Below are 26,982 nucleotides of genomic sequence, written 5' to 3'. Positions count from 1 at the left end.
ATAGCTCAGCTGGAATTCCTTCACCTCCAAGTAGCTTTATTCATAGTAATGCTTCCTAAGGCCCACTTGACTTCGCATTCCAGGATGTCTGGCTCTAGGTGGGTGATCACATCATCGTGGTTATCTTGGTCATTAAAATCTTTTTTGTATAGTTCTGTGTATTCTCGCTACCTCTTCTTAATATCTTCTGCTTCTGTTAGGTGCATACATAAGATGATAGAAGACCTGGGTTCAAATTTTGACTCTTTCACTAAATAGCTTGTGACATCAGACAAGTTGCTAAGGTTTCCTGAGCTTCTCAGACTTGGTGGAGTTAATAACAGGGCCATTATATTAAACGAGATAATGAATGAGAGGTATTTCACATGGTTCTCAGCAAGGACTTCATAGGGTGGCTTGGTATTGCTGCTATTCAGAATGGATGGGAGTGGAGCCGAGTAGTAGCCACATCAACACTAGTAGTAGGTGAGTGACAACACAATACAGTTAACACAATGCATGCTTTCATCTGTGGAGTAGCACCTCTGACTGACGGCGGTTTTTCCTAAGTTCAGCCTGTCTCCCGATGCTCAACGTAATGTTTTTCTAGTCGGTTTTTCCTAAGTTCAGCCTGTCTCCCGATGCTCAACGTAATGTTTTTCTAGTCTTCAGTTCAGTCGCTCAGTCGTGTCCGTATCTCTAATTATCATTCCTATAGTCATTCAGTTTTTTTATTTTCAATTTATAAAGAACTTAAGTAACTTTCCCCAGGTTGATTACTCAGTAAAGATTAGAATTCATCTTTTGAATTCCAGTTCATGCACTCTTTCTCTGCTGGGTATCTTATGGTTCTATCATATGGTCTATATTAGCAAAATGTATGAAGGTCATAGTTAATAAACTTAGGATGCATTTCTTAACCCACAAAGTCCATTTAAACTAAACAGATTGTTGAAACATTTGTTGCACATATTTCTTTAAGCACTATTTAAGTAAGATCTTGCTTATTTATTACTTTACTTGCTTCTGAGCAGGTCTGGGCCCACAAAAAAATTATTTTATACTAGTTGGGCAAAAGATCATCTTGGAATGCTGCTGACCTAACTAGGGAAGGAACTTGAGTTCTTGTGAGGTCTCCAGTCATATTTAGGTCCAGAGAGGTTCAGATAACCATCTGTGAGTTTTGCTTTCCCAGTATACTTTAGGCATAGTCTTTGAACAGAGTATTCTGTTGTTAGACTGAAAGATTCCTTTTGTCTCTTCTAATTATGTGTTGGCACCCATCTGTACTTTTGTTCAATTTCTATGGTTCCCTACTTAGATTACAACATATTTTTTGACTCAGAGTAGTTATAAGTAATGTTTTAATCATCATCACAATGAGAAGAAATACTGTACTGAAGAAAAGGCAAGAGTTTGTTGAAATGTAATATTCTGAAGTTCTTAGTGAAATGAAATTATTGTGAACTCAAGCTCATTGGCCATTAGAGAATAATAGTTGTTGAATATAGTTACCTATACTTTTCAACTGCTGCCATTTATTGTATACCAATTTAGTTGCCAAAAGCGGGGAAAACATATTTACCTTCATTTCAACATTTATTGAGAGTTAATCAGCAAAATAAAAAATATCTATATCACATGAAAACGAAATATGTTTCTTCAGACAATAAAAAGAGATTCGGTTCATTTTCTGTGCTACTAAGATATAAATCATTTTGAATATTACTGAAGAATTTGTTGTATTGTTTCATGACATAATGATTCTCATTAAAGTGATCACAAAACAAACTATTACTAAGATCCTTGCTGATAGAAAAGAAGGATGCGTTATATCAAGTTAGACAGTGAAACACACAGTTGAAAATGCATCAGCTTAGCTTCTTGGAGCTATGCTAGGAAGCTAAAAATGATGCTAAGATTTCTTAATTATTATGTAAGAGAAAATAAGTAAAAACAGGTGATTAACAGTATGTTACAGAATTGAATGCAGGCTTTAGAAAATAAATTATCTGAGATTGTTGACACAGAACCGAGGGAAAACATGACCAAAGCATAACCAACGGACTAAATTTAGATTTCTTGATACTGAATTTAGGGAAATTTTGAATAATGCCTGAGACCACTAAATTAACCCATCAATATTTGGCCAATTTATATAAAACCTTTAACAATGAAACCTTACAGAACTGAAGCTGCTTTCTCCCCTGTCCTGTTTTTTCAGCTCCACACCCTGCCCTACCCTCAGGGCCACCCCTCCAGCTGAGATCACTACTGTCCTGGTGTCTTGTTTTCTTTTATGTCTTGTTTTCTTTTTTACCCTTCAGCGAAATGTGTATCCAGTAACAAGATGTAGTAAGCTTTATGTAATTAAAAACTTTCCATTTGTTGTAGCATGGCATGTATATCATTATCGAACTTGATTTCTTTTACTCATTGTCATGTTTTTGGATCCATCCACGTTGAAAAATATTGAAATAGTTCATTCTTTTTAACTACTGGATAACATTTTCATTGTGTGAATTATACTTTGTGTATCCTTTTGTTTATTGAAGTTTATGCATAGATTATCTCCTGACATTGATTTTCTAGTAAGATGCTCTCCCAGAGACAGTAAAGGTGTTGAAGAAAGACCGGAAAAAAAAAAAAAATCTCATGGTAATTTAACGTAAGAATTTAATTCTGTAATTATACAGACTGTATCTCTAAATGTGTATTTATTTCTGTAATAGTGTGTATGAATGATGCTATTTCTTAATGTCAGAATTATTTTAAAATAGAAATCTATTTGTAATTATCGTCCCCCCCCCCTTTTTTTTTACTCATTGGCAGATACCTCAAAGTGAAATACATTTTTTTGTGGAACTGTATGAAGTAACAGCTGGAGCAGCTCTAAACAATAGTGCCAGATTTGCACAGATTAAATTATTACAGCGTGATAAACCTCCAAGTCTCGTGTACTTCTCTGTGGGTTCTCGACTGCCGGTGGCTCATAAGAAGGCCACTCTCATTAGCCTGCAGGTGGCCAGAGACTATGGGGCAGGACTAATGATGTCTGTTAACTTCAGTACCCAGGTAAGCAGGGAGCAGGTATTAACACACAGGAAGCTCTTCTTCTTTAACTATGGCATGTGTCATGAAGCAGAGAAGATTTGATATACTATTTTCTGATGATACCATCATAATTCACATTATGTTTATTACATTAAGCTTTATCTTTGACACAGTTCAATGTTTTTCACTTAGGTCATGTTCTAAAATGATAGTCTATTGTCTTTTTGTTTCTTTTGGAAAAATTGATTATGCAATGCAAAATGTCTTACATACATTGTATAATCAGCTTTTCCAAAAGAAACAAAAAGACAAAAGACTATCACTTTAAAACATGACCTAAGTGAAAAAAATCTGTAGAGATTTAAAATTTCTTCAGGATGTAACTGGGTAAGACCAGAAACAAAAAGTATGGGTCTTTGTTCTGATTTTTACCTGAACTAGTTGAAAATCTTTAGGTCTTCAAATACTAGCTGTGTGTTTCCTGTGATCTTTGTGTTTCTTCAAATCCACGGGTTCAGGAGACTGTCTCACAGCTACTTTTAACATCCTCTCTATTAGGTGACATCAAGTGAAAGGGAGGAAGTAGTATGTTTTAAACTTTATTTTAGGAGCAAAGCTCTAATATATTGAAACAAAGCTGTACGCCTGCTCCCTTTGAAGCATGGTTGTGGAGACTGGAGCTTGCCCGCCGTAGCCCTCTGTTTTTCCTCCCCTGGACTTGTATAACTCCCAAACCCCACAGTTTGAAAGCTGCGATTCTGGGCAGTGCTGCCACTTCTTTTGTTTACAGATTTCAAGCCTGGGGATACGTTAGGCCTCAGGGTTTCTAAGCTGTGGTTTTATGCCAAGTGCTGTTCAGCGTGTGCTTGCTTGTGTCACTGTTGCGTGGCTCTCACACACACAACGTTCTGTGCATAAGAGACAGCATGTGTGCCACCAGCCTGCCGTAGCAATCCTGTGAGTCAGGGATTGGAGGTGAGGATGGTAGCTGCGGGTAGCGAGCTGTCCTGGAAGCTTGCCAGGAAGAAAAGTTGTCTTTGTAACAGAGTCTACAGCTTGGCAAGCCAGAAGATGCAACTCTCTCACATGAGACTCTAGAAATAAACTCCATTCTAAATAGCCCTGCGGTGGTATGAGCATGAAAAGAAGTATTTTGATTCATTGGGAGATTTTAGCATTTTTCCTTTTAAGCATTTAAGATGGTAAGAGAAATGAGAAAAAAATATGTGTTCTTTCTTCTCCCATGAAATATATATCATCATATGCTCTCTACTTTGTAGGGCAGAAGAGTGGAAGAAGTGATAAAAAAAAAAAAAAGATTTGAGACCCATTTTAAACTAGTTCATACACTCAGTTGGAAGGGGAGTTGAAAATGCCAAAAGAAGAATCTGAATGCCAATATCTCTATCATACTCATTTATGTTCTTTCTAGATGATTCACAAATGATTCCTTGTAAAACGCATGCTGTCACTAGCGTGTAACTCATAACATTTTAATAAGACTATAAAAATCAACATAGAGGAGCCCTGTGGTGATGAAAATGTATCTTGACTATATCAACATTCATATCCTCGTTGTGATACAATTATGCAAGATGTTATTGATATCTATGAAGGACATTAGGGAAGGGTAGAGGAGACCACTCTTTTATATTTCTTGTAAGTGCATGTGAATCTGTAATTATGTCAAAATATAAGGTTTAATTTTAAAAATTAGAAAAAATTTACCTCTCTGGTCTGATTTTATTTACTTTCCTGTTGCTTCATTGCTCTTGCATTTTCTCTCTTTGAATGCTGGGGATATTGTTAGAAGAGAAAGTCATATAATTCAATTTTCCAAGTAGCTAGTAAGTATGAGAAAATACTTATGAACCAAGTTGCTATTCTGTTACAATAATACTAATCTTAATTTTATGTTAAACAGATTTTAATAATGTAGTTAAAACAATAACTGTAGTATACATACAGTATACCAACCTTCAGTTAGGTCAGCATTCCCAGTATGTACATACTGCTGTTGCTGCTGCTGCTAAGTCGCTTCAGTAGTGTCCGACTCTGTGCGACCCCATAGACGGCAGCCCACCAGGCTCGCCTGTCTCTGGGATTCTCCAGGCAAGAACACTGGAGTGGGTTGCCATTTCCGTCTCCAATGCAGGAAAGTGAAAAGTGAAAATGAAGTCGCTCAGTCATGTCCAACTCTTAGTGACCCCATGGACTACAGCCTACCAGGCTCCTCCGTCCATGGGATTTTCCAGGCAAGAGTACTGGAGTGGGGTGCCATTGCCTTCTCCTCATTTACATACAACACTGAATTAATCAGAAACTCCTGCTGACTCTACCTTCTAAATACATTCCCAGTCTGAGCTCTTCTCACCCTCTCTACTCATACAACCAAAGCTACCATTATTTCCTTTTTCTGCAGGAACTAATAAAAAAATCTCCTATCTCTTCTCCCTTCTTCAATCCTCTCTCCCTGCTGCAGCCTACCTGTCCACAAGAGCCAGAACGCTCCCGAAAATTAGAAATAAAGTGTGTCACTCTCCTGCTGGAATCCTCCAGTGACTTCCTAGCACACTTTGTATCAGGAATGTACACGATCTGACGCATACATCTTCAAATTGTTAGTTGGCTCACCACTGCGGAAGTTCTGTAAGGCAGTAATGGCATTTCTTCTGTAATTCTCTTTCTTGGTCTATTCTAAGGCATCTATCTTTCCTAACCTCATCACTGTATGATGTGTATTTATCTCTCTAATTTATCTTGGGAGATTAGAAAAATTATAAAATTCCATGTTTTATTTACAAAAAATTTTTAAAAACACAACATGGTTATATTTTAATACACAACTGAAAGACAAAACACCATAGTAAATTAACAGCAATAAGATACAATGTTTCGGGACTTCCTTGGTGGACCAGTGGCTAAGTCTGAGCTCCGAATGCCGAGGGCCTGGGTTTGATCCCTGGTCAGGGAACTAGATTCTGCATGCCACGACTGAGAGTGCATGTTGCAACTCAGGGTCTTGCGTGCCACAATGAAGATGGAAGATCCTGTGTACTGCAACTAAGACCTGGCACAGCCAAATAAAAAAATAAAATACCGTGTTTCATTTATGTTGCATGACAAATGATTAACGTTCTTAGTCATAAATGAGTTCTTAGAAACCAGTAGAAAAGACATCGACTGATCAAGGGAAATGGGAAAAGAAAGAAGAAAAGGAAATAACACAAGTGACTAGTAAGGATTAAAGCGTATGTGAAGGTGACTGAGCTGAACAATAAAAGGAAAAAAAAGCAACTTCTTTGTAATATCATAATTATCAAAGATTAAAAATCTGGCATTTGTGTAGTTTGAGGAAATAGAGTCACACTGACACTGGAGGACAAGATTGGTGAGGTCCCAGAGTGAGGGAACATCTAGTATGGACTCAAAAACTGTAAATTTAAAGCAACACCTGTCAATACTAGTGTTGTGGCCCATCAGATTAAGAGAAAATTGGTTCTGGACAAGATCAGAGGTTTATAGTTTCACTTAAGTGATGTTGTCTAATTTCTAGGAGTTGAGGAGCGCCGAGACCATCGGTCGTACTCTCATATCTCCAGCTATTTCTGGGAAAGACTTTGTGAGAACTGAAGGCACATTGATCTTTGAGCCTGGCCAGAGAACTACTGTCCTGGATGTCATCCTCACGCCAGAGACAGGGTCTTTGAATCCATTTCCTAAACGCTTCCAGATCGTGCTTTTTGACCCGAGAGGGGGTGCCAGAGTTGATAAAGTGTACGGGACCGCGAACATCACTCTCGTCTCTGATGCGAACTCCCAGGCCTTTTGGGGGCTTGCGGATCAGCTGCAGCAGCCCCTGGACGGCGACATTCTCAACAGGGTGCTCCACAGCGTCAGCGTGAAAGTGGCCACAGAGAACACCGATGAACAGCTCAGCGCTGTGCTGTATTTGATAGACAAGGTAAGAAACCCTTGCGAGTGTTAGCAGTTTCATACTTTTTTAAAAAGACCAAAGCCACATAACGGTTATCGTATCAGTTATAATCAATTTATATGGTAGAGTCAGATTGCTGAATCTCAGAGTGGAATTCACCATATCTGACCCTGTGCTTTTGCTTGGATGCGACTGGTGCTGGTTTGGAAGCTCAGAGAAGGATGAGTTCTCTACTGTAGCAGTAAGAGTAGACTGGTGTCTGAAAAGAGGCTCCGGAGGTCAGGAGCTCCAGGCTCTTTCTGATACTTCTAGAAACTGCATGGACATCTTCTGAGAGAGTGTGCAGTTTTTCTAGGTCCATAAATGAGGACTAGGACTAGATTATATGGCTCTTCGAGTTGAAGTGCCATGAAGCTGTTGCCCTTTGCTTGTTCCCTGCTCCTCCTGGGCACTGGAAAGAATTTACTGTAGGAAATGATGTTACTTAAATTTTCTAATGATGAAATAGTATAGTACAATTACAATTTGATTTAGGCTATGAAGAGGGAAAGAATGCACAGTAACTGTATTTTAGAAAAGATACATTAAGAAAGCTACATATTAATGGTCGAGAATCAACACTTATTTAACTAGAGCTGTCAGGTAGTACATCTTGATTTTTTTTTTATTTGAATCTGTCATGAATAATGAAACTGAATTATGAAAGAAGATCCTATGGAAAAAATGTAATTAACTTTTTTTGAGTAATCATTAATAAACAGTATAAGTTCTCATGTATTAAAACAATTTATGTGAAATAGGTAACTTGGCAATTATTAGAGGCATGAAATATATTTGAAGTGTTCTAAACTATTATAAGTTCAAGTAAAAAAACATTATTTGTATTCTTAAAAAGAAAATGATTTTATTTCCACCGAAGTTGCCTTTGCTCTGATTATTTTCATATGTTATTGTTACTAAATTTTTGCAATGGTATGGCATATTGTTTTCTTGAAGCTATTTATATGTCAGTACTGAAATCTGATGATTCAAGTAACTGACATCATTCAATAATATTATACATTAAAATATATGTTATATCAAGAAAACTGAAAATTTCTACTAACAGAAAAGCCTTGAAAAAATAGAAATCTATAACTTGTTCAGTAGTGGGAAGACTCAATAACATAGAGACAATAGTTTTCTATAAATTAACTTATAAATGGAATATAAGTACTATCAAAATATCAGTAAACTATTTTGGATTTTTTTAAATTAATCAAAATGATGAGTTCACCTGGGAGAACATACATCAGAAATTTTATGAAAAAGATGAAAAATGATAAACCTTATTCTTCTCAATATGAAAATATGAAGTTACAGTGATTAAAACAGGATGAACTGGTGCTGTCACAGATATTCAGATTAGTAAAATAAAATGGAAAGTGAAGAAATAAATTCAATTACATATAAAATTTCATATACGATAAAAGTGACATTTCAGGTCAGTGGGTCAGTTCAGTTCAGTTCGGAGAAGGCAATGGCACCCCACTCCAGTACTCTTGCCTGGAAAATCCCACGGATGGAGGAGCCTGGTGGGCTGCAGTCCATGGGGTCGCTCAGAGTCGGACACGACTGAGTGACTTCACTTTCACTTTTCACTTTCATGCATTGGAGAAGGAAATGGCAACCCACTCCAGTGTTCTTGCCTGGAGAATCCCAGGGACGGGGGAGCCTGGTGCACTGTCGTCTATGGGGTCGCACAGAGTCAGACACGACTGAAGCGACTTAGCAGTGTCAGTTCAGTTCAGTCGCTCAGTCGTGTCCGACTCTTTGTGACCCCATGGACCGCAGCACACCAGGCTTCCCTGCCAATCACCAACTCCCGGAGCTTACTCAAACACATGTCCATCACGTCAGTGATGCCATCCAACCGTCTCATCCTCTGTCGTCCCCTTCTCCTCCTGCCTTCAATCTTTCCCAGCATCAGGGTCTTTTCAAATTAGTCAGTTCTTCGCATCAGGTTGTCAAAGTATTGGAGTTTCAGCTTCAACATCAGTCCTTCCAATGAATATTCAGGACTGATTTTCTTTAGGACGGACTGGTTGCATCTCCTTGCAGTCCAAGAGACTCTCAAGAGTCTCCTACAACACCTAGTTCAAAAGCATCAATTCTTTGGCACTCAGCTTTCTTTGTAGTCCAACTCTCACATCCATACATGACCACTGGAAAAACCATAGCTTTGACTAGACAGACCTTTGTTGGCAAAGTAATGTCTCTGCTTTTTAATATGCTGTCTAGATTGGTCATAGCTTTTCCAAGAAGCAAGCATCTTTTAATTTCATGGCTGCAAGCACTATCTGGCGTGATTTTGGAGCCCCAAAAATAAAGTCTGTCACTGTTTCCATTGCTTCCCCACCTGTTTGCCATGAAGTAGTGGGACCAGATGCCATGATCTTAGTTTTCTGAATGTTGAGTTTTAAGCCAGCTTTTTCACTCTCTTTTACTTTCATCAAGAGGCTCTTTAATTCTTCATTTTCTGCCATAAGGGTGGTGTCATCTGCATATCTGAGGTTATTGATATTTCTCCTGGCAATCTTGATTCCACTTTGTACTTCATACAGCCTGGCATTTCACATGATGTACTCTGAATAAAAGTTAAATAAGCAAGGTGACAATATACAGCTTTGACATACTCCTTTCCCTATTTGGAACCAGTCTGTTGTTCCATGTCCAGTTCTAACTGTTGCTTCTTGACCTGCATACAGATTTCTCAAGAGGCAGTAGTTATTATTCTGTAAATGGTGTTGATACATCTGATTTAACCATTTGAAAGTAAAATAATAGCTGTATCTCCATGTTAAATCCACTCCAAAATAAATCCCAGACAGGTCAGAGGTCTAACTGTAAAGCTGAAACCAGGAAAGTAGTAGCAGAAAACATGGATGAATCACTTTTAAGATAAAAGTTTATATTGGGGAAGTGGGGAAGTTCCTTCTAAATATAAAAATGCAGAAGTCATAAAGGAAATGATTGATAAACTTGACCACATAAAGTTTAAACAAAATTTCTCTTTGCATATACCACAAGAAAAATCAAAAGGCACCTCAATTATATTGTCAAACCTATAGTTTTTCCAGTAGTCATGTATTGAGGTGAGAGTTGGACCATAAAGAAGGCTGAGTGCCAAGGAATTGATACTTTTTAATTGTGGTGTTGGGGAAGACTCTTGAGAGTCCCGTGGACTGCATGGAGATCAAACTAGTGAATCCTAAAGGAAATCAAACCTGAATATTCATTAGAAGGACTGATGCTGAAGCTGAAACTCCAACACTCAGTGCTTTGGCCACCTGATGCAAAGAGCCAACTCATTGGAAGAGACCCTGATGCTGGGAAAGATTGAAGGTGGGAGGAGAAGGGAAAGACAGGGGACGAGATGGTTGGATGGCATCACTCAATGGACATGAGTTTGAGCAGTCTCCAGGAGATGGTGAAGGAAAGGGAAACCTGGCGTACTGCAGTCCATGGGGTCACAAAGAGTTGGACATGTCTGAGCATCTCAACAACAACAGCAATATATATAGTCAATTATATCCCAATAAAACTGGAGGGAAAAACTAAAAAAAAAAGAGAGTGCCTAATAGGTGTGGGGAATATTTGTACAAATACCTGTATAATGAGTATTTAAGCATTACTTATAATAACAAGAATTGGGAAAACCAGCCATTAAAAGGGGCCTGCCATAGGAGAAGGCAATGGCAACCCACTCCAGTCCTCTTGCCTGGAAAATCCCATGGACGGAGGAGCCTGGTGGGCTGCAGTCCATGAGGTCGCTAAGAATCGGACATGATTGAGTGACTTCACTTTCACTTTTCACTTTCATGCTTTGGAGAAGGAAATGGCAGCCCACTCCAGTGTTCTTGCCTGGAGAATCCCAGGGACGGGGCAGCCTGGTGGGCTGCCGTCTATGGGGTTGCACAGAGTCAGACACGACTGAAGCCACTTAGCAGCCATATCCATAAAATGTAACATGTTTTCACAATTTAGACATATAACAATTAGACTATGACAATAATGAAACAAGCATTGAAAATATAAGGTTGAAATTTTAACAGTAAAATATGTGGTGCCAATTAACTTTGAATTTCAGATGAACAATGTATTTTTTAGTATAAGTGTATTACTGATAAAAACAAATATTTTTATTTACAAGCACTATTTGGAACATACTTATATCAGGCAATTATTGGCTGATTATTTGAAATTCAAATGGAATCACCTATGCTCTATCTGGCATACATTCATATGTCCCATATGTATTTCATATGTACTCAGATTCAGAAGTATAGGATAGGATTTCCAAGTACTGATAGAACTTTGTTCTGTTGGGTCTCATACTTTAAGTGAAATTGTTTCATGTTTGTAAGTTTTATTATCTCCCAGATTCGCACTTCTTTGAACCAGAATCTGCTTTATGCTATATATGTCTTTCATAAGGCCATACGAATTGGGATAAATGTAAAAGTGAGTTTAATTTTAACTCGTGATATTTATTATTGCAGTTAGAATTAAAGTGACCGATGCAACCCTTTGGAGCTTTATCTAGATATTGTATACAAAATATTCTTGTGACTATGCCTTCTCTTTATAAAATGATTATGCTTTTTAAAGTTCAAATGTATTTGACATTTCAATGCCAAATATAATTTTGACACTAACTTGTCTTAAATTCTTTATAGGTTCATGTTTATTTTTGTTAATGTTAGTAACGGTTAATAAAGAACACATTATACCTTATGTATCATTTAAGCAGTTGATTTTTTAAAATACAGTTTCATACTTGGGATTTTTTTCCAGATAACTGTTGAAGGAAAAAACCAAGCATTAAGCATTGAAAGCCGAAATCTTTTCTATGAGATCCTTTGTGCTCTCGTTAACCCGAAGCGCAAGGACACTAGAGGATTCAGTCACTTTACTGAAGTGACGGAGAATTTTGCCTTTTCTCTACTGACTGATGTTACCTGTGGCTCTCCTGGTGAAAAGTAAGTATCTTTTAATATAATACCATACCTTATATGTATTCCTTTACAGGTTACAAAGTAATAAGAATGCAAATTGACATTTAGATGATGTAACTAAGGCTTATACAATCAATGAATTGTACCTGATGGGCAAATTAAGTTAATTATTTGAAGAAAACATAGAAACTACATCCAGAAAAAATTAATTTATACTGTCAGTAATATATTTTTGAAGGGTCTTTAAAAAATAAAACGTCTTGTTATTTACTCTTTCTTATATAATGAGTAGAAGATACATTCTGAATAGAAAAAAAAAGGATGATTCCAACTTTTTGAGTATTTTAGGCCATTTTTAAAATTGTGGTAACATAAACATAAGACAGATTTTACCATTTAAACTATTTTTCTGTACTTCCTGGTAGTTCAGATGGTAAAGAATCTGTCTACAATGCAGGCAGACCTGGGTTCAGTTCCTGGGCGGGAGAGATCCCCTGGAGAAGGAATGGCAACTCATTCTAGTTTTCCTGTGTAGAGAATCCCATGGACAGAGGAGCCTGGCAGGCTAAAATCCATAGGGTTACAGAGAATTGGACACGACTGAGCGGCTAACACTTTCACACTATTTTTAGGTGTACAATTCAGTGACACTTAGTATATTCACAGTCGTTGGGTAACCAGCCCCAGTATGCATATCCAGAACTATCATCTTCTCAAATTAAAAATCTCTACCCATTAATAACTTTCCATTCCTCCTTCCGCCTGTCCTGGTAACCTCTATTCTACTTTTCAGTCTCTATTCAATTTGCTTATCCTAGCCATCTCATAAGTGGAATCATGTAATATTTGTCCTTTGTGTTTGGTGTACTTTGCTTAGCATAATGTTTCTTCAGGTTTTATCCATGCTCTAGCATGTGTCAGAAATTCACTTTTTTTTTTTAATTGTTTTTATTGCTGTTATAGTTGATTTATAATGTTGTGTTTCTGCTGTACAGCAAAGTGATTCAGTTATACATATGTATATATTCTTTTCATGTTCCTTTCTCTTGTGGCTTATTACGGATGTTGAATATAGTCCCCGTGCTATACAGTAGGAGCTTGTTGTTTACACATTCTGTGCGAGAATGGTTGCACCTGCTGACCCCAAACCCCGTCCCATCCCTCCCCTGACCTTCGGCAACCACTGGTCTGTTCTGTCTTGAGTCTGTTCTGTGGACGGGTTCGTTTGTGTCATTTCGATTCCACATGTAAGTGATATTATGTAGTATTCGTCTTTCTAGTTCTGATTTGCTTCACTTAAGTTTGATGATGTCTGAGTCCGTCCATGTTGCTGCAAATGACGTAATTTCACTCTGTTTTATGGCCGTGTAGTATTCCATGGTATGTATGCACTTCATCTTCTCTATCCGTTCGTTTATTGATGGTCATTTAAGTTGTTTCCATGTCTTGGCTATTGTGAATAATGCTGTCATGAACGTAAAGGTTCATGTATCTTTTTAAATTATAGTTTTTTCTAGACATATGCTCCGGAGTGGGATTGTTGGATCATATGGCAACTGTGTTTTTAGCCTTTTGAGGAACCTCCTTAATATTTTCCATAGCGGTTGCACCAACTTACATTTCCACCAGCCGTGGTTCGCTGGTCTCAGTCCGTTTGCACCTGGCCGTGGGTGGAGAGGTCAGTAGTGGCAGCTTTAAGCTCCAAGTCACCAGTGAAGATGTGGATGCAGAGGTGAAGAGACGAGTTTTATAAGCTGTTGTGGGTGGCCTGTGTGGATTGAGATGTTTTAATATGCATCCTGGATGCAGAGGTCTGCAGTCTGAATGAATGGCTGGACTAAAGCTAAATATTCAAAAGCACCAATTCAAATATGGTAAAGAATTTTTAAAAATCTTTAAAAAAATTTTTTTAATGTAATGTATAGCTAGAGGAAAAAGTTAGCCTTTCCCTTTTCCTTTTTTTTCTCGAATCTTCTATTTAAAATTCTCAACTCCATTTCCCAATTTAGCCTTGATGAGGTATTTGTATCCATGATGCAATTATATATACTCAGCATCACTTATGGGCCATCTCACTTACTTTTATCCTACTCTTCTCCATATTTTTTCAGACAGGTTTCACTTAAGATTTATCTTTGTATCTTTTCATTATTTGCAGACATGATGCATCCACAGAAAAACATCTATCAGATTTTTTGGAAGACTGGTTACAAAATACAGACTCACAGAACTTCTAGCCTCCCCTAGGCAAGGATTTTTATTTAGTAAGGATGGGATGTAATGTAGAAATTTGTTTGTTTTTTTTTTTTTTTTTGGCTAGGCCACTCAGCTTACAGGATCTTAGTTTCCTGACTAGGAATTGAACCCATTTGCCCTGCATTGGGAGCTCAGAGTCTTAACCGCTGGACCACCAGGGAAGTCCCTAGAAATCTGTATTTTTTAAAGCAAGCTTCAAGGTGATTTCAACACACATTGAGGTTTAAAAAGCAGTTTCACTGATCACAGGGTCTAGTGCCTTGGGGTTGTTGTAAACAGAATTATTAAATGGATAAAGATCCTGTTCAGGGGCATTTCTTTTATCAGACACATGGTTAAATTAGAAATGCTCTGATGGCTCAGAAAAGGGTGAGGTGAACTTGATGAGAATTTGGCTGTAGATATATAAGGTTTGTGATACTCTTGATTATAAAGCAGAGAGCTTCAGTTGAATGGTGCATCCTTTCTCACCCTGTTGCACCCATGCTGATGTGACTAACACAGCAATAGACATTTTATAGCACAGATTCTGATACCTGTGAAACAACTTTCAGAAACCCATGTTTTAGGTTAGAGGGGGGTTCAGGCAAGGGGATACAGAAAGTTCTGTGCGAAAAATCCTAGCAATTCACCGTAAAAGAACTGAAAGCACGTTCTCTTTACTGCTTCTGGGTAGGCAGTGTCATGGTTGTACCTAACGAACAGAGATCCAGTGTAATGGATTTTTAACAAATGTGAGTGGATATACATATGCAAATACATGCCATTTTAGCAGAACCTTCGCTTTTCTGTCATAGAGGTAAAACCATCCTTGACAGCTGCCCGTATTTGTCCATACTGGCTCTTCACTGGTACCCTCAGCAGATCAATGGGCACAAGTTTGAAGGAAAAGAAGGTGATTATATTCGAGTTCCAGAGAGGTTATTGGATGTTCTGGATGCAGAAATAATGGCCGGGAGAAGCACATGTGAATTAGTCCAGTTTACAGAATATAGCAGCCAGCAGTGGTTTATGACTGGAAACAATTTCCATGCCCTGAAAAATAAGGTAATCTATCATTTAAAGAATTACGTAGTTGGAATCTGCTTTTTCCTTTGCAAACATGCTCCTTAGGATACATGTACTTGATTCAACTTATGGTAAGTGCTACATATGGTAAGCTAATGATGAAATATGTCCCATCTTTATGAGCTCTTTGTAGAATGTTTAGGCTCAAAAATAGTTGCAGATATTTCTTTCATGTTTTATTGAATGAAATGAGGAGTAGGTGAAAAAAAAAAAACATAGCTTTCACTAAAGCTATATCCCACTCCTGATGAAGACTTAAAATGAAAATGAATATTGTCACTTGGAGACTGGTCAGTAGCTTTAGTGAGGTAGGTCTGTGGTGGGAAACCAACCAGATGCCCTGTATTCATAATGAAGCTAGCAATTAATAGTGTCAAAAGTGATGAGGAAAATGAAGCAAATTTCAGAATGGGAGATCCAGTCTTGACATTTAATTGGAAGATGTCATTACATTTCCGGCTCTTTCTGGCATTACAGGTATTATCTTTGAGTGTGAAAGGTCAGAGTTCACAACCCCTGACCAACAGCAATGAGATTCTCTATAGGATTTATGCTGCCGAGCCTAGAATTGTTCCTAAGACTCCTCTGTGTCTCCTTTGGAATCCAGCTGCTGCGAGGTACTTGTTAATAATTCTTTAAAATCAGAATTTGTTCCTTCTTCATTCTGGTACCATTAAGCCCAGTTTTTTGTACTGAATGTAGATGGTCTGGAGTGAGATTTTTAGACTGGAGAATCACCTCTACACTAAGTGAGCCAAAGCAGCATAGAAAGTGGTCCTAGCCTTGCGCAGGTGGCAAACGGAGCCAAAAACTTAAACGTGTGTATAACACATTACTTAACTCCTTTATTATTACAACTTCCGTGGGACTTAGCATGAGTTCTGCTCAATTCAGATAACCTTCCTGTGATTACAGGTTAATTTATTGAGCGTGAAGGAAATTCTTTTGACCCCTTCCCTCTGGACTTCTGGTTCTGGATCTGATGCTCTATGTCTGGAGGGATCAGCACGGATTCATAATTCTAATCCATATATGACTTGGAGCACATTTGGGGGTTAAAGCAGGCACAAGAAGAGGAAGAAGACAGTGACTCTTCCTTTGACTCTCCTTGGCCTTATGTTTCTGAGCAGTTCTCTCTCTGGGATCTCAGCCGAGGTTGTAACGTCAGGCATGGCTGGCCTAGAGAGTTTGGAGTTCAAATCAGTCACTAGATTCTGTTACTTTCAGCCACACAAACTAAAATTCTGAAAAGGTTCCACAGCTTAGTTGGGTAACCAACTGTCCTTTTCAAACACCAAAGTTCTGGCTAGTTTCTGGGAAAATAATTTTTCTTTGAAATTCCTAATATCTCAGCAAAGACTTTAAACCTAATACACAGATACTCTACAATCCTCAATGTATAATTACTAATGAATGTTTCAAGCTTGAATCCGCTGTTGGGATTAAGAAGTTTCATGTCCTTAGAAAAATAAGGGGATCAAGAGGAACTAGAAGTGACTACTCTTGAGCAGAGTAGTCCCTGAATAGTCACTGAGGGATGCTCAGAAGTTGAGGCATGTGACACTGTATTTGCTATAATCGTGACAAACTTTTGGTGCTTAAGAAGGAAACTTACAGAAGGAAACACCTGAAAGAGGCCTAGAAAACATGTATGTAATATAACTGGCTCAAAATCCAAATAGGTGGGGAAGGAAGTACTTAGACAAGCAAGTAATTTATGTGGTTCAAAATACAGAAGTTGTGTAAATGGGGAGGGGTGAGCACTGCAGATTTTTGGCTGTGTTGACCTTTTGGTACTCTTGAATGCTAGGGAAGAGTTCTTCCTGTTGAATACCTTGGGTTTGTTTGCTTCAGATGAGGTGGGGGCTAGTACTGCTGGTTTGAGAGGGCCAGCTTCTTCTATATTGGCAATGCTTTTGCAGGATTGGTTAATATTTAGGCTGCTGTTGAAGGTGTCTGTGGGATCTGCGGTTTCATGTCTTGGACAAGGTGTTCCTTTCAGTGTTTCTTTTTAAACATGTGGTCCGCTTCCATCTTGAGTAAAGAACACTTAGGATCAATAAATTATTTTTCCTTCAAAAGCTATCTCCACGCCTTAAGTATTGATGAAAGAGGAGTGGTGACAATTGTGTATTTTGCCCTAGCTGGTTGTCCGACAGTCAGTTTTGCAAAGTGGTTGAGGACACTTCAGACTACGTGGAATGTGCCTGTTCATACATGTCTGTGTACGCGGTCTACGCCCAGACTGACAACTTGTCTTCATACAATGAAGCTTTTTTCTCTTCTGGATTTATATGTATTTCAGGTGAGTTATAATATTTTTGAGTAAATAATTTAAAATATTGATGAGAATAAAAGTTTTCCCAGGGTCCTTATATAGATGCAAATGTACTGTAATTCATCAACACTATGAGAAAATAAACTTTCTCATGGTCTTTTTTTTGGTTTTTGTTTTTAATTTTCTTTTTTTGGCTGCATTGTGTATTGTGTGGGATCTTAGTTCTCTGACCAGCGATTGAACCTGTGCCCCCTGCGTTGGAAGCATATAGTCTTAACCACTAGGCCAGGAAAGTCCCCTCTCATATCCTATTCATTAATTCATACAGCCATTATTTATGGAGGACCAACTTTGTACTGGGGATAAGCAAGAGCAAGATATAGCTCCAACTCATCAGCAGTGTATACACAGTACAATGTGAGATAGAAGTTAGATAGTAAAAAAGAGTTAAAGTTGGTAGTGTTGATTTAGAAGGCAGATTCTGCAATAGATAACGGGATTGCATGAGATAATATAAATAAAGCATTTTGTATTTTCATTAAAAAATAAACCTACCCCATGGATTGATTTGTATTTTTCGGTCTAGATGCTTTAAGTATATTCAACCACTATGTTAAAAGATAAATTTTCTTTCACCTTCTACATCTAGGTCCCATTTCTGGCAAGAATAGGAACTTGAGTAGGGTTAATGTCTGTCAAACGATTTACCTATAAGTAAACTTTGAACAGCTATAGAATTATTCTCATTTGCTGTTTTTACTTTATGATTGGGAGTCTGAAAATTCCTTACACTATATTTCTGTCCCCACCCTTACCAAATCTGTGTCCTGAGTCAGCTTTTACAGCCCTACAGCTGCTTTTATGAACAATATGCTACACAGAGAAGTGGGTGTAGGGTGACTGTGCCTGTATTCAAATCCTGGTCCTGCCATTGGCTAGTTGTGAGACCTGGGGCAAAACCTCAGTCTCCCCGCCCCAAATACATGATTTTAAATTGTGTTAGCAGGCTGGTAGATATACTAGCTCAGACAGTCTGCTTTAATGATGTTTGGTATGTAAATGTGATTATCATTGAATGCTTAGTGTGCAAACTATCCCCTAATAAACTTTATTGATTCGGAAAATTTTGTGGAGGTAGAAGCATGTAATTAATTATTCTTCTTTGTCCTGGTTGTTAAAATCTTTCCACTGGAATTTAATATTCTTCATCCTAGTTCAAATATTTCCACTGTAGTTTCACTTTATAAAGTTATACATTTTCCTTAATGTGTCTTAATTCTAAACCTTAGATTCAATAGCAGATGTTAATAATTTATTATTCTTAATAACATCTTCCATAAGAATGATGGTTCTTGCTTAATAGATTCTTCTAGCTTCCAAAATCAGATGGCAACACCCTATTTTATTTTGATGCAATCTATTTAGAGAAATTTCATAGACTGATGAAATAGAACCAAAAGGCACAATGCTGAAATAAAATCTAGATAATCATCTCAAACAGAGAGACCTAATTCTGAGTGCTAATATGACCCACAAAAATCCCTTGCTTGTTCTACTCAACATCAAAGCAAAGAATTTTACAAACTAAAGAGAGAATGTTATCTTGATTTTTTTAGAAGACTAGCAGGGCTTTAAGATATTTTCTGAGAGAACTGTTAATAAATATATATGTTTGCAACTCACTCTTAAAAAGGCTAAATGGATTTGCTCATGTATTTGAAAACCAACATCCAGATATTAGTCTCTACCTTATTATTTCTGACTTGGAGTCACATTTGAAATCATCAGTGTTCTCCCCCTCTGTTCATGACGTTTTGTAACGTGGATTGCATGATTGGTGGTTCATGAGGAGCTTCTGGCTTTGTGCTCCGTTTCAGTTTCTGGGGAGGCTGATATTGCGCTCCTCAGAGGGCCCCCAGAAACAAGGCAAGAGATTTTTCCATATTTTACATGCACATGCTCTCATTTAAGTCAGGACACACCAAATATCCCTTTGAATTTGGGAGCACTCTAACTCTTTTCTTGAAATGTGGCAACATGCAGTCAAATAGGAATTAAACCATTGTTTAACAAAAAAAAAAAAAATTAAGATAGGTCACAGTGTATCTATTCTAATTCTGGTTTACAGTTCTGGTTACTCTACTAGAGCAGAGCAGTTGAAATGATCCAAGTATGTGTAATGGGGATATAAGCCAAGAAGTTGAGTAATCCTCAATTTGGAAAGGTGAAAGATTAGGATATATATCTGTGACTTTTAAAACTGTAAACCAGTTTATCAAATTGCAAGGAATTAAACTGAAGTTATCCATTGAAACTAAAAACTATAGAGAAAAGTAAATGACTGTGCACATAAGTGTAACGTTATGGGACTCACCTATAACTTCAGGTGACAATGCCATAATCTTATAGTTACTAAGGAACCTAAGCGTGCTTCTTACTATTTGGAGAATAATGTCAAGGAAACCTGCTCTGCTTCCCATCACTGTTGACGTTGGCCTGTCAAAGGTAGACATCGGATTAAAATCATCCTTATTTGATTCTGGGTACAATTCGTATGGCCTCATGGGCTTAATGAGACCCCTACATTCCAAAATCCACTTCGTCATTAATACCAGTATGTGAACTCATTCATGTTTGATGTACTTGTAGGAGAGTCTGCTATTTTGAAGTGCTTTTAAACTGAGATTAGACTGCAGATCTCACATTTGTTTCATTTTTTTTTTCTTTTTGTTCTCTGTGGTGGAGAAATCCTTTAACACATTAGTCAAACTAAAACTATTCCTTTTAAATAACTAATAGTTTTATTTACTCTATAGATTACTAAGTATATGAATCCCAACACATTGTCATTTTTTAAAGTAGATAACAGGAAATAATTGTCTGTAAATCGCTAAATACCTAGGTATACAGGATAAGTAAATCAGCACCCGGGAGAAATATCAATAACCTCGGATATGCAGATGACACCACCCTTATGACAGAAAGTGAAGAGGAACTAAAAAGCCCCTTGATGAAAGTGAAAGAGGAGAGTGAAAAAGTTGGCTTAAAGCTCAACATTCAGAAAACGAAGATCATGGCATCCGGTCCCGTCATTTCATGGGAAATAGAAGGGGAAACAGTGGAAACAGTGTCAGGCTTTATTTTGGGGGGGCTCCAAAATCACTGCAGATGGTGACTGCAGCCATGAAATTAAAAGACACTTACTCCTTGGAAGGAAAGTTATGACCAACCTAGATAGCATATTCAAAAGCAGAGACATTACTTTGCCAACAAAGTTTCGTCTGGTTAAAGCTATGGTTTTTCCTGTGGTCATGTATGGATGTGAGAGTTGGACTGTGAAGAAGGCTGAGCGCCAAAGAATTGATGCTTTTGAACTGTGGTGTTGGAGAAGACTCTTGAGAGTCCCTTGGACTGCAAGGAAATCCAACCAGTCCATTCTGAAGGAGGTCAGCCCTGGGATTTCTTTGGAGGGAATGCTGCTGAAGCTGAAACTCCAGTACTTTGGCTGCCTCATGTGAAGAGTTGACTCATTGGAAAAGACTCTGATGCTGGGAGGGATTGGGGGCAGGAGGAGAAGGGGACGACAGAGGATGAGATGGCTGGATGGCATCACTGACTCGATGGACGTGAGTCTGGGTGAACTCCGGGAGCTGGTGATGGACAGGGAGGCCTGGCATGCTGCAATTCATGGAGTCGCAAAGAGTTGGACACGACTGAGCAACTGAACTGAACTGAACTGAAATCAGCACAATCCAGAGTTCTTTGAAGCATGCTTATTATTTTGTTCAGGTTTATTAAACTGTAAGGGCTTCCAGGGTGGCTCAGACAGTAAAGTATCTGCTGCAATGTGGGAGAACTGGGTTTGACCCCAGTTGGGAAGATGCCCTGGAGAAAGGAATGGCAACCCACTCCAGTATTCTTGCTTGTAGAATCACATGGACAGAGGAGCCTGGCAGGCTACAGTCCATGGGATTGTAAAGAGTCAGACACAGCTGAGCTACTAACACTTTCATTATACTGTAAGAATATTCTAGTTGTGCCTTTTATATTTTATAAGCTGATATTTTGATAGTTTTTCTAGAAAAAAAAAAAAAAACTTTATTAGATGCCACCCATTCTTTTCAAATTATTTTTGAAGTTGAGATATTTTCTAAATTTCTGTGTGACATTCACCCCAAAATATTAAGTTCATATTCACAGTAATCATTGTCCTAAGTTAGCCATTTTCATTATGGGGAGAGTATATCAAAAGTTTCATTCTATCAAATAGGTAGTTATTCACAAGAAGAATAGAGAAAGATGTGTAAGAGTTTAAAAAAAATTAAGTAGTTTGAAGGGGTAACTGCAGGTGATAGAGAAGTCAGAGAGCTTCGTCCAACTCTGACATGGCAGAAAAATGTAGAATTTATCTTGCTAGGTACGCGTAGCTGCGTTGTGTAGCATGACCCACACTGCACATAACCGAAGACAAGTCAAATATACTAAATAAGCAGATTTAGTTCCAGGATTGATTAGTTCAGCACCTCAGTGGCATCCTCAGGGGCCCAGCCTCTCCTCATGTCTCTGTTTTGCTCTCCTCAAAGGTTTTCCTTTTACTTTCTCCACCTCGCCTCTGCATGGTCTTGAGCTGGCTGTGGCAGCTCTGAACTTCCCACAGCTATGTCTGGGCTTGCCAAGAGAAAAGCGCTTATTTGGATCCTGTTTTAAGAGCCATGGAAACTGTGCTGAAAACCACCCAGAGTGTTTCCCCTCACATCTCTGACCAGAACTGTGTTATGTGACCTTTTATAGACAGTCCCTTTACAGTCTGACACACCGTCTCCAGTCAGTGTTTCTCCGATGATGGAAGTGTTGTGCCCTCTTCAGGGTGGTGGCTACTGACCACATCTGGTTATCGAGCCCTTGAAATGTGGCTAGAACAGTTGGGACCTGAATGTTTCATTCTATTAATTCTAATTAGTTAAAATCTACATGGCCCTGTGTGGCTATTCTAGTGAACTTCACATGTTACCCGAAGGCTGGTCTGGTAACCTCTCCCCCTGGAGTAAATCCTTCCTTCTAATACACAGAACTTGTGTCCTGTCAAATGTTGCATATGGACTTTTGTTCAACCTAGTAGACTTTTCCGGATTGACAGTTTTGTTTTCCTATCCTTCGCTTAGTAGCTGTAATCCAGGGGCATTGTGTGGAAGGGAGGGTTGAAGGAATTTGGGAATTAGTAGAGATGAGCAACAGAAATGTTAAAAAGGTGATAGTTACAGCCAGCATTAGGTGGAGGAATAGAAAAATCCTAAGGTAACAGGTGAGTATCTGATTTAATAATTTAGCAGTCATTTGGTTTTTCTTATGTTTATCTATAGAGGTGGCGTTGGTGATAAAGAACCCGCTTGCCAGTGCAGGAGACATGGGTTTGATCCCTGAGTCAGAAAGATCCCCTGGAGGCGGGCATGGCAGCCCACTCTGGCATTCTTGCCTGAAGAATCCCCTGGACACAGGAGCCTGGTTCTTTCTTTTCACAAAGAATCAGACACAACTGAAGTGACTGAGCACACACGCATAGAGGAGACAGAGATACATAAGAAAACAATATAAAATTTATAAATATTTTAAAGCAATTTTCATGGGGAAAATGTAATGTTTGACTTCTGGAGTATAAGCTTTAGTTATTTTGAAAGTATATCTCATTCTTAAGGGATACCAAACAAGAGTTGTTTGCTAGATATGTATGTTCATATATAAACATTGCACGTATTTATGCACATACGGACATTCAAATATTATATAGACAAATAACAAGAGCTTTGGTCCTCTTTGGTACTAACAAAAGAATCTAGCTGTTCTTTAGAGTTTTTCTTATCTAAATCAAAGATTATCAATGTTATTATTTTGTTAAGGGTAATTTATCTTCCCTCTTACTGTCTAATCATATAGAAAAGTCATTTGTGTTAGTAAACTGATAAATTTTTTTTCCAATGAAGTCTGTAACCTACATAGTACTAGGGAAAAAAAGTAAATGAAGATTATTCAATTAGTTACATGTTTGTTTTTCTGCCTAGTTGCCAAGGAATCAATCTCTAAGAAACTATTTAGAGATTACTTTGAGGTAATACCTGGAATTGTTATGCTTTATTTTTTAGAATTCCTTTTAGAATTATAATTTTTGTACTATGTAATTTATATATTAAGGAAATTTAAACCAAAAAATAATTGTTAGTTTAAAAAAATCTGGCTTGTATACTTAAATTTTGTATGCTAAATATAGCTCTTCAATATCAGACGAGAAAATAAAAGGTAAATACTTAGTCTTTAGGAACTCGGTAACCAAAGTATTTAATTCTTTACATCTAAGGTATTCAGTAACTCTCCCAGGGTCAGCTGAGGCCAGGCTGCTTGAGGCTTTTTTCCCTGCGTCCTTTTTTCCTAAATAAAACAAGTGCTTAGATAACATCATGCATAGTTACAGGCTATCAAAATCCAGCCCATTTTCCTGCCCCTGGCTTTGAGTCCTGGACTGCCACAGGCGTCATGCTAGCATTTTTAATTAAAGCTTAGTAGACTTAATTAAATATTCTTGATCTGGTCAAGTTTAAGGGTACTAAATTTATATCACGAAATGGGAGTGTAATGGAGAATTACCAAGTTAGGGGGAAAGGCTGTAAATAAGCTCTTTTTGGGAACTAGCAAAAACAGTTGATTCAGGAGTATTTTTCCTTTGCCCATCACAAATCCCCTCGCCTCATATCGTTACCATCCACCACGGTAAGCTCGCAGAAAAGCAGCCTACATGAAATGAAACTTGCAAGGCCCTGCTTTTAAGTCAGTGTATTACACACACAGACATACACACACACACACACACACTCTCTCTCTCTCTCTTACACACTCAACTTGAACTTTGAGTTTAAGGTGGCTCTGATCCTCATAGAAATGCAAAATGTACATTAGTGAGTTTGGAGCAACAGCTTCAATAGTTTATAAGCTGTCTAAGCAAAGATGCAGTTTCTGGGTATACTGTATACCTTTGTGGGTGGATTTGGGAGGCACCCTCAGGACCTGCACACCTGTCCCAGAACGCCTCATGGCAGCCTTCCAAAAAAATGGATTACTCCAGATCTCTTGGCCAAATTTCTAGGCCGAAAGCCTTGACTAATGCAGAGCCTCACTTCCTGTGTGAAACTTTGTCTACCTTTTGCAAACTTAAACATACTGAGAGCTTTTCCCAAAAGGACTTCTGAGAGGCATTTCTGTGCTGACGAGTAGTCACAGACCCCACATAGGCATTTTGCAGCTGCCCAGTTAACTTATGCCAACATGTGGTGTATGTTCCATCGCTTCAGAAAAGATAATGAGGAAACAAAATAAATGTAGCTTCTCCCGTTTGCCAGGGGGGCATTGATGAATGACATAATGCGTGCAAAATACAGGGCAGAGCAACATACACAAGCCAGTTGTTATGCGTCAATACTTCCTAGACAAAATAACCCTACAGAAGATGAGAGTAGAGTAAAAGGCTTAAGTGATAAAGCAAATATGTTGCTTTATGCAGCACATTTAAATTTTTTAAAGTCAGGAAATCTTTTAAAATATGTGTGCATTTAAAACCTAATAGTGGGGACTTCCCTGGCAGTCCAGTGGTTTAGACTTCTTCCAGTGCAGGGGGGTGTTGGTTCACCCTAGTTGGTGAGCTAAGATCCTGTATCCGTGGCCAAAAATCCAAAACATAAGCAATATTGTAACAAATCCAATAAAGACTTTAAAAATGGTCCACATACAAAATCTTAAACTAATATTAAATTTATACAAATTGCAAGATAAAAAATGTATGGGTTATTCCTGAGATTCTAATTATCCCCTTGAAGTAGTGTAGGTAGGTGAAGTTCAAGTAGATTCAAAAAAAAATACGAATAATGTTTTTCACACCACTTAGAAACGTAGATATTTAGGTTAAAAGCCATCTTGGTGGGAAAGAACACATTTTGTTCCTGGTTTTGGCACCTAGGAGTGTAAGGTTGCTTTTAAAATTCATAATCACCACTTGTGTAATTGCCTAACTATTCTTAGTAGATAAAAGGGGTAATTACCAAACCTGAGTTCTGGTAGCATCAATCCCAATTTTATGCCTGAAAAATTCACCTATTCACCTCCACAAATATATCTATTTAGCCAAGGCACCCATTCTTAGAAAATTTAGATTGGAATTTGATTCTTCTCTTAAGCAGTAATACTTGTCTGATGGAAACAGAAAACCAAAAGTTTAATGAAATTATTAATCAGCTTAATTTGTGCTTTGTTTTTAGTAGGGATGTAAACAAGTTGATGTTTGAAATGTAAAGTTCCCCTTTGGGCTTAATTGAGAAGTGTGAGGATTTTATATGTCTGGTCAAGTGGAGTGGGTTGAAATTGAAACATGAACGTCCCCAGAGATATTGTGCTACGCGACCTTGTATTGTAAGCACAAAGATACGGTGCTTACCTTCTCTGAAGATTTAAGCCTGCTCCTGTTTGTTCATGGATTGTAAAACCACACGTGGGCTTTTTTGTTCCTACAGGTCTCTGCCTGGCTGTTCTTTCCCATATCTTCTGTGCCCGGTATTCCATGTTTGCAGCTAAACTTCTGACTCACATGCTGGCAGCCAGCTTAGGTACACAGGTAGGAGAGCGTGGGATTTCCCGCTTTCATGCAATGTTCATTTCTTCTTCTGTGATCCTGGAGCTGAGTATATAAGTAAAATTTAATCTCACCCTAGTTGAAATAAGCTTGCTTAGTTTTGTAGTGCAGGAGGAGGAAGGAGACCCGTAAGAGCAAATGAGAGTATCAGGTCTAAGCAGTGTAACAGTTTTGAGCTCCTTTATCTCTTCTACAGATAATTACCTTAATATCACCGCTTACAAAGAAAATTGCTGCTGCTTATTAAGAAGCATCATGTTGGCAATTTATACATGTAAATATATTGTAAATGTATATATAATGTTTATATTAAAATTAGCACATTTTAGTTTAATCTGAATAAAATATGCTGTGTTACAGATCCTTTATATGGAGGTCATTAAAATGATACACATTTTAAGACATCTGGATAATATATTTTGCTTTATTTAGTATTATAGAACACAATTTGGTAGAACTTTCTTTTTTGAAAAGCTGTCTATGGCAGAAGAAATAACGTGAAAAACACTGAGTCATTCATTAGCATGCATTTTAAGCCGTATAGTTTTTAAAGCCCAGAAGGCAGATCGAGATGAAATTAAATGCCTTTTCTGTCCATAAGGTACTCACAGTCTAAAACAGTAGATGTGTGTACAGATAACTCTGATGCAGTGTGATAAGTGTAAACAGACTGTGTGTGAAGATACGTGAGGACTTAAGTTTTCTGTGAAGGTTAAGAAAGTCTTCCTAGAGGAGGTGATAGTTG

General features: G+C 38.0%; 1 protein-coding gene across 4 annotated transcripts in view; it reads left to right on the top strand.

Moving 5' to 3' along the window:
* ADGRV1 (adhesion G protein-coupled receptor V1) overlaps positions 1–26,982 on the top strand; it is a 541,641-nt gene that overhangs the window by 223,285 nt on the left and 291,374 nt on the right. For 3 of the 4 annotated variants that reach the window (XM_027545616.1, XM_027545615.1, XM_027545617.1), the window contains 7 exons: positions 2,812–3,054; positions 6,590–6,997; positions 11,807–11,991; positions 15,021–15,270; positions 15,769–15,908; positions 17,436–17,596; positions 26,119–26,219. In XM_027545616.1, coding sequence (XP_027401417.1) covers positions 2,812–3,054; positions 6,590–6,997; positions 11,807–11,991; positions 15,021–15,270; positions 15,769–15,908; positions 17,436–17,596; positions 26,119–26,219 — 1,488 coding nt within the window. Of the gene's footprint in view, positions 1–2,811; positions 3,055–5,515; positions 5,671–6,589; positions 6,998–11,806; positions 11,992–15,020; positions 15,271–15,768; positions 15,909–17,435; positions 17,597–26,118; positions 26,220–26,982 lie in introns of those variants that run through there. The other variant, XM_027545618.1, reaches the window with a different exon arrangement.

Source organism: Bos indicus x Bos taurus, chromosome 7 (genome assembly GCF_003369695.1).
Source record: "Bos indicus x Bos taurus breed Angus x Brahman F1 hybrid chromosome 7, Bos_hybrid_MaternalHap_v2.0, whole genome shotgun sequence".
Taxonomy (NCBI): Eukaryota; Metazoa; Chordata; class Mammalia; order Artiodactyla; family Bovidae; genus Bos; species Bos indicus x Bos taurus.
The sequence above is the reverse complement of the archived record's forward strand: the minus strand, read 5'-3'. Positions and strand labels throughout refer to the sequence as shown.